Source organism: Magallana gigas, chromosome 2 (genome assembly GCF_963853765.1).
Source record: "Magallana gigas chromosome 2, xbMagGiga1.1, whole genome shotgun sequence".
Taxonomy (NCBI): Eukaryota; Metazoa; Mollusca; class Bivalvia; order Ostreida; family Ostreidae; genus Magallana; species Magallana gigas.
Window position 1 is genome coordinate 2,083,536 of NC_088854.1, and position 11,977 is coordinate 2,095,512.

General features: G+C 32.2%; 1 protein-coding gene across 3 annotated transcripts; it reads left to right on the forward strand.

Moving 5' to 3' along the window:
• The first annotated feature begins 2,452 nt into the window (after positions 1–2,452).
• Positions 2,453–11,659, forward strand: LOC136272625 (heat shock 70 kDa protein 12A-like). Of its 3 annotated transcripts, none has more exons than XR_010710602.1 (6): positions 2,453–2,570; positions 5,313–5,668; positions 5,756–5,956; positions 8,334–8,482; positions 8,992–9,611; positions 10,485–11,659. XR_010710602.1 is itself a non-coding variant. In XM_066074473.1 (6 exons), exons 2-6 carry the CDS (start codon positions 5,366–5,368, stop codon positions 10,647–10,649), a joined length of 1,434 nt encoding a protein of 477 aa, XP_065930545.1. In that variant the 5' UTR covers positions 2,454–2,570; positions 5,313–5,365; the 3' UTR covers positions 10,650–11,659. The 3 variants fall into 3 exon arrangements, 2 of the variants coding, with proteins under 2 accessions (XP_065930545.1, XP_065930546.1); XM_066074473.1 differs by having other exon boundaries at positions 2,454–2,570; positions 8,334–8,478; XM_066074474.1 differs by having other exon boundaries at positions 2,553–2,659; positions 8,334–8,478.
• The last annotated feature ends 318 nt before the right edge of the window (positions 11,660–11,977 follow it).

The window sequence follows — 11,977 nt, forward strand, 5'->3', positions numbered from 1 at the left end:
ATAAGACCATTTTGCATACCACTAGAAAAATATAAAGCTAAATTTAAGGAGATAATAGACAAAATTTTAAAGTTTTGCAGAATGGATTAAATGTTTTTACTCGAAAAATGTCGAAGCTTGGTAGGGTTCCAAAATGGAGATCAATTCTGAGTTTCAATTTTAATGTATTTTTAATAGTATCTTCCAAATCAATCATGTTACTTTGAAACATATAACAAAATATGTATTTAATCATTTTAGGATCTTTAATTTGATATCAAAAAAAGAGCAGATTTTTCACATTAATTGATTTGAATTTCAATGAACTTTAAAAACCAGACACTTCACATAAGATGCCTTTTTAGTTCTCAGTGTATCATCGTATGCATCAACAGACTAAAGTGATATTACCCGGTATATCGTATACTTATAGATAATTAAGATGAGTGGTATAAAACTGAAAATCCACCTACCCGTGAGTAAATAAAATAATGACATATGGATTTCAAATATTAGGAAAGAATTGTCCATCTTAGGCTTAGCCGATTTATATCAAAGTACTATGAAAGAGTCTGTTATTTTAGATATTATATTTAATAGAATATGTGATGTCTTTAAACAAAACGTTGTTAACGATATAAGCAATGCATCAAAATGTATATTATATAAACATGTTGTTGATCATTTCTGTTTACAAGTTTACCTAAAGAAACCAATTCATGTAAAATATCGTAAATTAATTACACGCTTACGGTTGTCCTCACATGACTTGAAGATTGAAACAGGGAGGTATGATAATTAAACACGTGATTGTCGAAAATGTGAATCTTGCAACTTAAATGTAATTGAAGATGAGTTCCCTTTTTTACTTATTTGTCCATCACTTTGTAGTTTAAGAGATAAGTATATTAAAAAATACTACTCCCGAAAACCAAGTGTCTATAAAGTTATACAGTTATTATCTACCTCTAATACTAAAGAACTGTGTAATTTAGGCAAATATTTATATTATGCAAACAAGCAACGAACTCTCCATGTGAATTATCCAAATTGATTATGTACACTTTGTTATGTATATGTTCATATGTATAACCTATGAGACATTTGTCTCTTGGAATAAAGAACTTGAACTTGAACTTGAGTATAACCGGTAATGACCCATGATTAAAACAAATCCACCTACCCGTGAGTAGAACCGGTAATGGTCGATGATTAACATAAATCCACCTACCCGTGAATAATAGCCGGTAATGACTGATGATTAACACAAATCCACCTACCCGTGAGTATAAACGGTAATGGCCGATGATTAACACAAATCCACCCACCCTGAGTATAACCTGCAATGGCCGATGATTAACACAAATCCACCTACCCGTGGGTAGAACCGGTAATGGTCGATGATTTACGAAAATCCACCTACCCGTGAGTATAACCTGTAATGGCCGATGATTAACGGAAATCCACCTACCCTGAGTATAACCTGTAATGGCCGATGATTAACGGAAATCCACCTACCCGTGAGTAATAGCCGGTAATGGCCGATGATTAACAAAAAGCCACCTACCCGTGAGTAATAACCGGTAATGGCCGATTATTAACGGAAATCCACCTACCCTGAGTATAACCTGTAATGGCCGATGATTTACGAAAATCCACCTACCCGTGAGTATAACCTGTAATGGCCGATGATTAACGAAAATCCACCTACCCGTGAGTAATAACCGGTAATGGCCGATGATTAACGGAAAGGGGTGTGTAATAACAACCGATTTTGTCGAAACGGGGTGTTTGAAAAAGAAGATGGGGATATAAAATAGCACATATTACCGATATTAATTTAGGCCTCGTTATGCCCTCTTTCTTAAATATTCATCGGATTATATTTGATCCCAAAATCACCAAAAAAGGTTATATGTTCCAATCTTGTGGTGAAACGCTTTCAAATGTGTTTGAATAAATAACTCATTATCTCTTTCCACTATAAGCCCAAAAGCATTTGATATTAAACCGTTTACATAAGCTTCTCTAATATAGAAAAATGTAGTATCAGTGTAGCGCGGGTGGAGGGGGTGATTTTGAAGCGGAAAATGTAGGTAATGAAGTATCAAAGACTTATTATGTTTAATTAAAATAAATTTTCATGACCAAAAGTATTGCACGGAAGACAGTGGATATTGAGAACGAATATGTACGGTTTACCGCTTTGCGTTGGACAATATATCGTCCCAAGGGGGCTAATATAATCAATGTTGCCTTCAACCCAAGTTAGTTTTTTTGTATAATATAACAACACCAGAAATTTCAATTGCATCTATGTTGTATCATTGGTAGATAAATCTGTTTGGTACAAATTTAACTTAATATTAGAGTTAAATCCTCGAATAATTTTTATGTTAGTTTACTCGTATGTTCAATATTCATAAAGTTATCACTGTTAAAAGACTAATGGTTTAAATCCCCCGAAATAAGGCCAATTGCTTTGACAAACCGGATTCTCAAGTAAAAAATAATCAATAACTATATACAATAGGTAGCAGGATGATTGAAGAGTGATTAATTGATCTCCAGAGCGGAACTTAATCTTAAAGGTACGGCAAAATATAATACTAATTTTACTAAAACTTATGTTCGACTAATGTTTGAGATACAGTCGTTCCAGTGATTCCTTTCAGCAAAGGTATTATTAAAACTATTGTGACATTAACTTAAATATCATTTACTTTCGTTTTAAAAATCTTTTTTTATATCCTGTATATTAATTAAAGGCACCGAGAATCTGCAATAGACTTACGTTCGACTTCGGTATTTATTTATTCTATTAATATGTTTGCTGTGCACTTCATGAAAAATTCTTCATGCTTTCATTTAAGGAATAAGGAATTCTTTAAGTATAATGAGGTTATAATTTTGGTCATGGCGTGGTCAAATCCAATTAAGCCCGAGAGGCTTTATGATATACTTGATGACGCTCTGACCGAAATCATCACCTCATAATATTCAAAGAATGGTTCCTTATTAAGACATATCTATAAAAAAAATTTGCAATTGTAAATATTAGAATATTGACATATATTTATGTGATTTTCATTTCTTTTAATTATGCAAACCCCGCTTGCGCCCCTCAACAATACGTAATTTGAATTTACATAATTAATAGACGGCAAATACAAAATCGATATATAGTGTTAAGACAGACAAAAACACAGGAAAACCTAAATATATCGATATAAAGATGGGTTTTTTTCTCATTGTGTGTGGAAATATTGTCAAAAATACCACATAGCTGCAAAAGTCACTATTTAAAAATAAAGTGGCGAATGATAATTAGTGCGAACGACAATTAGGGCGAACAGACTCGAGGGAAAAGGTAGACAGGGTGAACGAACCCGATACCGACTTGCAGAATACATAGTTTTTGCCCCCCCCCCCACAATAAGACGCTACTGTTAAAGCACTAGTTGATTCTGATTACTGCAATACAGAGATAGGCATGGTCAAATAGCTGCAAATGTATTTATGACAGTAGCAAAAACTTTTCAATAAACATCTTACAAAATTTTCAAAAACGTTTTAAATCATCAGTAATTTTAAATCATTTAATATTTATTCGTTTGATGAGATATCGGCGCTTCTGATTGGTTGAAAAAATTTCTTTGATACCTGCATCAATAAAATTTTTGCCGGATCTGTTCTGATCTAACACTATTTATAGAACGGGAATTTCCAAGATAAACGCTGTCAACAAAATGTAAAGTTGTGTCTGTTTTATTGTCAGCAAACAAAATGCAACCTTGTGAATATAAAAACTTGAAAGTTTAACCTTCAAAAATAAATAAAACACATTGTTTGATTCACGAAATAGAAAATTAAGCGTCTTCTCACGATTTCGTCTGCTTGAGATCAATCAACATTTATAGCGAGGCTGGCTGTTCCTTTTCCAGGAATATCATAACGAACATAAAGGCCTATAAACTTTCACAGTAACACTGCTGTTCAAATTTGGTAACGATAGTTTTTAAATTTGCACACGTACATGATCGGTCATCAGAATACTTAAGCGTCGTAAAGAAAAGCTATGAGTAGGGGATGCATCAACTCCTTCAGTGAATTCCAAGCGGCAGATATATACCATTTAAGTACATCACTGGCTATCTAGTTACCACAAAGTTTACAAAAGTCGCTTATACATACTATTCTTTGTCGACATATCAGCTATTTTCGTCCACGGTCGCTTTTCCTTGGATGGTTATGTCCAGTTGCATATTCCAGCGATCTCACATGAAAACTAGTTTTAATACGAGTTTTTCTGCACAGTGAATGATATCACAAGCTATCGTATGTATTTTCCTTTCGTTTTCAATTCAGCCAGTTCAGATTTTAACTCACTATTTGTGTTTAATCCATTAAATTCAGTCCAGTAGCTCTTCATCAGCTGAAGGCGAATCCATTTTGAATATTGTTGCTGTTGTTGTTTTGAATTCATACGCGCCGCTTCATTTACATTATTTACATTTTTGATCAATGACACTTCACATTTTTTTATTTGAAAATGTTTTATTAAATGATAAGAAATGAAGATAATAATTTTTCTATTGATCGACGTATCAAAGAAAAAATTGACCGGAAAACTTTTTCATCAATGCGCTACGCGCATTGATGAAGTTTTCCGGTCAATTTTTTCTTTGATACGTCGATCAATAGAAAAATTATTATCTTCATTTCTTAATTCAATTAATTGATATCATGATTTAAAACGCATAATATTACTTTTGTTTCCAAAACATCGTATTTAAGTTATCCTCTCAGCCTCTTTTGTTTAATTTTTTTCCGCTTTGGATTCCCAAAATTAATCAAAAATACCCGGTATCTGTTCTCAGTGGAAACATATCTTAATTTTGAATGCCGAAAGGGGTATAATAAAGTGTTTGATATGAAAGTGATAGTAAATATATTTGCAAATCAATATATGTTGCCTGTTTTGAAAAAAAAACTTTTCAAATCTGCTGGCAGACTTTTTCGAAATTTCGATTCTCCACACAGTAAGTTTTCAATATTTTCTAGAAAGCTTAAATTTGTGAAAACCCAATCGGGTTTTCATCTGCTATAATAAGAGAGGACCTGATTAGTACTTTTTCAGCCTAAACATATACAGGTAATTCTAATGAGCTCTCTACCTCAACCTAGTCATTTTCAACTAAAATTTTATTTATGCAAAGCTATAGTGAAGAAGGCGAGTTTTTGAATACGAGTTATGTATTATCTGCATTTTGATTTACTTTACATTATTTTATATCAAATACAAATGCATGAAATGACTAACTATATTGCAGATACACAAAAGTGGTATTTTTGTGACATATGAAGCATAGCTAATTAAGGCAAAATGTCAACCAGGAGAGAAATAGAGGCTGTTATAGCGATACAACTTGGAATAAACCACACGTCAAACGCTTATTTGATCAAATATGATCAGTCAAAAGATTGTAAAGATTTTAATGTACCATATGACACACAGTCAAATACAACTAAGTCAGTGACAACACCGACTGTGGCATTGTTTGATGACAAGGGAGGCATCCTATCATACGGATATGAAGCTGAGCTCCAACACATGCAGCTTGATAACGCTAATAATCATCTACTTTTTCGCGAATTTATTTGGGATCTTTTTTGCTCTGATGAAACGGTAAGTTGATTTTAATATCAAAAATATACATCCAGACAAAGATAATGAACATGTTTATGTACAAAAATCAAGGATACTTTACTTTAGGTTCCAGAAAACCTGCCAGCAGTGAATGGAAGACAAATAAAATCGATTGATGTAGTGACCGCTGTCTTGGGCCATATGATCAAACATATAAAAACTAAATCTGAACTTCAAGGTTTACCATTAACACTGAAGTACGTTTTGACAATCCCGACCTGTGCGTGTAAAGAATCGAGGACATTCATGAGAGAGGCAGCAGTAAAGGTACATTGATCTGTATGTTTTAAAGTTATCCGAGCCTCAGCAATGTTCGATAACTCTAAATTTTTCGGAATTTTTACTATTCGTACCATTAATCTGCCTTTTATGTAAGCTAATTAAACAAGCATTCTGAGAGTATTGCATAAGCAATACACGTCCCCTACCGGTTTGTATTATTTTATGAAAGCTTCCAAGCACAGAACTATTTCAGAGCTATTGTAAACGAGATGTCATGCTTTAGATAAAAGAACAGAGGAAATTAAAACTATATAGTTATATAGAAATTAAATAGGAAATAGGTAAAATAATACTCCTTATTTCATCTCCTGTAATTTCGCCAAGTCTATTCTGTATTCGCTGGTAAAAATTTGTGCAAACAATGCACTGTTATGCACACTATCATTTCTTACCGTCTTCTGTACCCCGAATCAAACCATACAGTTAAACAGCCCAACCCGACAACGAACCCGATTGTAATAATAATACAAAAAACCCCTGCCGATTAAATTTACAACACAATGCTTGACACTATTTTATAGAATTTATTTGTTTGTTAGAAATGATAAAAGGAATGGTACAGGAAAAGGAATGGTACAAGTAACGCACGATATTATTACTGCATGACTACATACAGACCTCGTTTATTCAGTTACACACCGAACCCGATAACGAACCCGAACATTAAAAAATTGGAATATAAAAAATTAATTTTCTCGAAAATATGTCAATCAGACGCTACAAAAGTGTAAACTTGATCTGTAGTTTGACATTTTGAAGCTGTTCAGCAAGTTTCATATTACTCCTCAAATGCATAAAGAAAAAAAGTGTGGAAAACTGAAGTGGGACAGACAGACGGACTGACGGACGGACAGACGGACAGACGGACTGACGGACGCAGAGGAAAGCTATAGTCCCCTCCGGTGAAACCGGTAGGGGACTAATAAGTCGTAAAATGTTAATAGTACAAACAGTTACTACAAAAAGGTAACGGGGTTTGAAGCACAAGTACAACCTATCACAGAATGAACCTCTGCCATTCAGTCAACTGAATGTTAACTGAATGGTCTGGAAAGGTGCCTGAATGGCATAGCTATGCCATTAAGTCACCTTTCAGTAATCATTCAGTCACATTTCAGTTGACTGAATGGCAGAGAATCATCCTGTGTATTTATTTTAATTTTATTTAAACCTGCACTGGTACTGTACCAGTTATCGGCTAAGACCAGTTATCGGCTAAACTGAGGGTTCGGGTTTATAGCACGCGGCGACCATCTGAGATTTTTTTAATTCAGTCGTCTGTTTTGAATAAAGAAAATTTCGCTTGAAATTTTCTTGAATATGTTTTAAAGATGAGCTTAAACGATCGTTGTTTACCGCTGATTTAAAGTTTTAAAAAGTTAAAAATAGAATATGACCTCTGTGTGATACGTTATAATTATATTCCTTCTTTCATATGACATATAATAAAATATCAATACATATAACATTTATAAACAAAAGAAATTCACTAAATTCTGAGAGATTCATAGCGCAGTTGAACGCCTGATTGCACAATTATGTATTGAATAGCGTACGATTTTGTGTATTACCTTATGATAATAAACGAATATTTTATGAGTTTTGTTAATTACGTATCATAACCCCGACGACTTTAGTCTGATCCTTCAAAGGGCAAAATTTAAATTACATTTAGCAGAGTATAAAATCTACATGTACAGGGATTTTACTATGTAATTATCACGAAGCCGATGACTGGTACAGTAAATTGTAATTACTCGATAAATCCGGGGCATGATAAAAAGCACAAAACAAGATGTATTTTGGTTGTTAATAATAATAATATAATCCAACAGATAGACAAATAAGGAATTCACTATTTAAAGTATGTCAAGTTTTATCAAAAAATATCAAGAAATGAGTGAAAAAAGCTTATCAATAAAGTTTGTTTGTTTATGAACAAAAAAACACATGAAAACTAATCAGACTCTCTTTTTCTTCAAAACAAACTATTCCTCTGCATTTGCATAGCCCAAATACAACTGGCAAGTTTTGAAATCATTTATGCAAGGACATAAATACATTTTATCGATTTATTTTCAAAATATTATCGATCTTAAATATTTTTTAACTCCTTTTGTTTACTGGATAAAACTTATATTTACAAAATAACTATAAGGTCATTAATTTTTATTTATATCTTTATTTTTTTGGTGTGATTAATGAAGCAATATCTATTTTGCAACACTTCGTTTTTATTTTGTCAATGAAAAAATCGTTCAAAAACACTTATATTTTTCTGCACTTTGCATTGTTACGCATAAATGTTGCCTTTTTTTTAAATATTGAAATGTATTATTCAAAATAAAACCGGTTGGTCCAGGCAGGTTGTTTGTCAGAAAATATCAAGATCGTTGAAGAAGCTGCTGCTGTGTTACAATTTTGTCTACACAACAAACAAGATGAAGGGATAATCTTGCTAGATGATGACAATTGCAACAGGAAGTTCTTAGTAGTGGAGTGTGAACGTTAGTGAGTTAAAATATCTGTAATAAACTAACAATATTTAAAAAAAACAAACAAACCCTGTAACTCAAGCTCATTTGTAGGGCTTTGTGATCGGCACGTGATATTTACTTTACTTTCAAATTATCAAAAAAAAGAAGAAAGAAAGAAAAAAGTGTATTTTTTAAAGTACACCGATCTTGATGAAGTCAAAAAACGCTTTTTAACAAAATATTGTTAATACCAAGACGATAACAATGTTACGTCTCAGTAAAACAGTACACACAAATTGATAAATAAATATTACTGCATCGGCTTCACATCTTTTGTTTTTTAAAATGAAAATTCATTTTTAATTTATTGTACTTTTACATACCGTGGGTTACAATGTTTTATGGTAGTTATCATAATATGGTAGGTACAATAAGCATAGGGTATCATATTTGTATTTCTGACATATTGATCTCATGCTTGATTCACATACAAGAACCAAACCCGTTCATTCATATCATATTTTCCTTTTCTTGTATTTACAGAGGATAATGCTACCCTGTCGATTTTATATTTTATCAACAAAAATATGATAAAGATTGTGTTTGAGGATAACACAGAAATTTGGGAAGGATTCCATGTCTTACACAATTTCGTTGAAATGATCAGTTTAGAAGCTAGGAAAACCTTGTTAGATTTCTTTGAAAAATACCCCTTAGAATATTATGATTTTCTACAGGAGGTAAAATCAAAAATCAGACGGATATCGCCCGAATGCCCAAATTTAAAAATCAAAATATCCTCCGTCCTGCTGGAGGAGTTGCGATGTGCTGAAAGTATACAGAAATCAATCCTAAGAGCAGGACATAAAGGCGAGCTTGAAATCAAAGGAGACAAATGTATCGTTAAACCAGAACAGTTTAAGATTCTGTTTACTGAGGCTGGTAGACGCATTGTAGACTATATAGAAAAACAGTTGTTTGCTGAATTTTCAGATATCAATCAAATCATTCTTGTTGGAGAATTTGCACAATCACAGATACTTCATAACATTATCAAAACTGCATTTTCGGCGAAAAATGTCATCATTCCCTGGGACGGAAGTATGGCAGCAGCAAGGGGTGCTGTGTTTTATGGACAAAGTCATGTATCGTTTGTGACAGATGTAAGTAAATTGAATTTTATTTAAGTACCATCTGCATCATTTTTATTCATTCTGATTATTGCTTCAACATAATCATACAGAACAACCTTACAGTAATTCCCGATTATCCTCATCTCGTAAATTATTTAAGGTAGAATTAACCATGGTATTATTTGATTATTTTATTTTTATTATGTATTTTTTTTGTAAGTCTTGTTGCATTTGTTGTCAAGCGTTGGGAGTATTGGAAGTGGTAGTGAATTTATTTTGATGGATTTGCCACGTACATTACAGGAACTATGTAGAAGAAATATTCTTGATTAACCTTTTGAAATTATGTAAAAAAAAAATGATAATGGCAATGCCATTGTGCAGTTCAGTATCACTTTTTATGAAAATGTATTCAACAGACGCTGAAACAAAGCCCTAATTCTGCGTTGAAAACAATGCTTTACAACTCGATTATCTAAATCAAGGATCGATAAACATATTTTGATTTACGTTTGGTTATATAAGCGTCACTGAAAGAATTCATATCAAGTTTTATTCAACTGTATATCTATAGGCTCTTTTTATATACTGTATACTGACCCTAAAATTGTGGTTTTAGTTTAAATAGAAGTGGATTTGAAAATCCAATGCAGACAAAAGTAATTTCATTTTTAAAAATGTAGTATTTTTTATAAGTCTAACTATTAAAATATAATATTTAGTTATTTATAAAGTAGTTAACTGTTTGTTTTGTTTGTAATGATACTAACTGCTTACATTAATTCCACGTTGACGTTTTTAACCATAGTATCAAGTATGAAGGTTCATATAGATATCAAACTCAGTACGATTACATGTATTTGTAAGTTGAATTTTCTAAAGGTCTGTTTCTTTTTCGTTTAGGTTGTTCCCAACATGCAACAAACACCTCTAAACAATGCACAAGTTGCGTTGCCAAAGGCGTTGTCAAAGGAAAGAAGACTTATAAAAAGCATGATAGACGATGGAAAACCAAGCCCGAGTGAATCCAAGGAAAGTTCTCAACAAAAACTGTGTGTGATATTGTGATAAAAGATTACAATCGTGCATGTTAAGTTAGTGTTTATAATTTAAAAAAATACTTACTTGCGCTGTAATCTAAGGTGATATGTTTGTATTGTATTTCGTTAGGCGTCCTTCGATCTGACCACATCTTTGTTGATGAATGAACAATACTTCTAAAAACAAAACATTCTTTTCCCCAGAACATTATTTAAAAGATTCCTCTGCACACCGAAATGTTGCTTAACGGAACTATAAAGTATCAAAGTTTGAAAGATGAATTCAGTAACGAGATTATTATCGCTAGGTACTCCTCTGAAACCATAGGAGATAGAGACTTGTAATTTTAGCAATGTCTTAAGTACACTTAGAGGATTCTTCAATTTTTCATACCGAAAGGATCGGATGCCCTCTTCTTTCAGTTATTGCCCCTGAAAGTTTTTAGATTTAAAAAGATATTAAGGCTCAAATTTAAATACAAAACTTCAATTTCATTATGACATTAAATACATACATTTGAGAAATTGATCTCTTCATCACATCATTTGTTAAGACAAGGTTAGACAACGGGCCGTATCATCATCTAGTATTAGATTTTTTTGTTTTAAAGTGGGCTCTATCACCCTAATTCTAAAATTGTCGCAACTTGTGTATGTTGACAAGTTTTAGAAATAACGATAATAAAATAAATTAAAAACAGATACATTATAACAAATATCAGGGACTCTTATGAAAATAAAAAATATTTTATCCGCTAAAAAGCACCAAAAAAGTACTAGGTATCAAAGCAAAAGGATGTAACCCACGCAATTATTGTATATGTTTAAATTATAGAAGTTAAAGCAGCTTTTTATTCCAAAATGTGACTCTTGTATGTCTTCATGCACAACAGTATTAGCGAGGCACATTCTTAATCTGTTTAATCGAGTAAAACCTTGTTGGTGGATGAAAATATTACAAATTGTTTACTTGTGTACACGTGCCAATTCATTGCATATCGTTAAAAATGTTCAAATTGCGAATATAGTTTCAATAAATATTTGCATACTCACTGAAAAAAACATAATATTAAATATATTAAAGATTTTAAAAAATTAGTTACAATGGTTGATTAACTGTCTTTCATTTTGTTTTTCATTAACAACTTTGAAACTTTAAAAAAGAAAAATGTTTCAACGTATTTACACAGATCGAAAACACAGGACTAATTGTTCTGTTCTTTCTATTTAGTATTTTTACTATATTAATGTTTATGTTTAGTTTTCAAGCTCTGCATTGTTAGTCAGACAAAGGTCAATTTATAGCTACAAAGTATAAATACATCTGATATGTACGAAAGCCGAGAAGGATCATTC

Excerpts from the sequence above, each read along its gene's own strand:
- LOC136272625 (XM_066074473.1), top strand. The coding sequence starts at position 5,366 with ATGTCAACCAGGAGAGAAATAGAGGCTGTTATAGCGATACAACTTGGA. Across the intron at positions 5,669-5,755 it reads TTTTTTGCTCTGATGAAACG|GTTCCAGAAAACCTGCCAGC; the intron begins GTAAGTTGATTT and ends ACTTTACTTTAG. Across the intron at positions 9,612-10,484 it reads ATGTATCGTTTGTGACAGAT|GTTGTTCCCAACATGCAACA; the intron begins GTAAGTAAATTG and ends TTTTTCGTTTAG.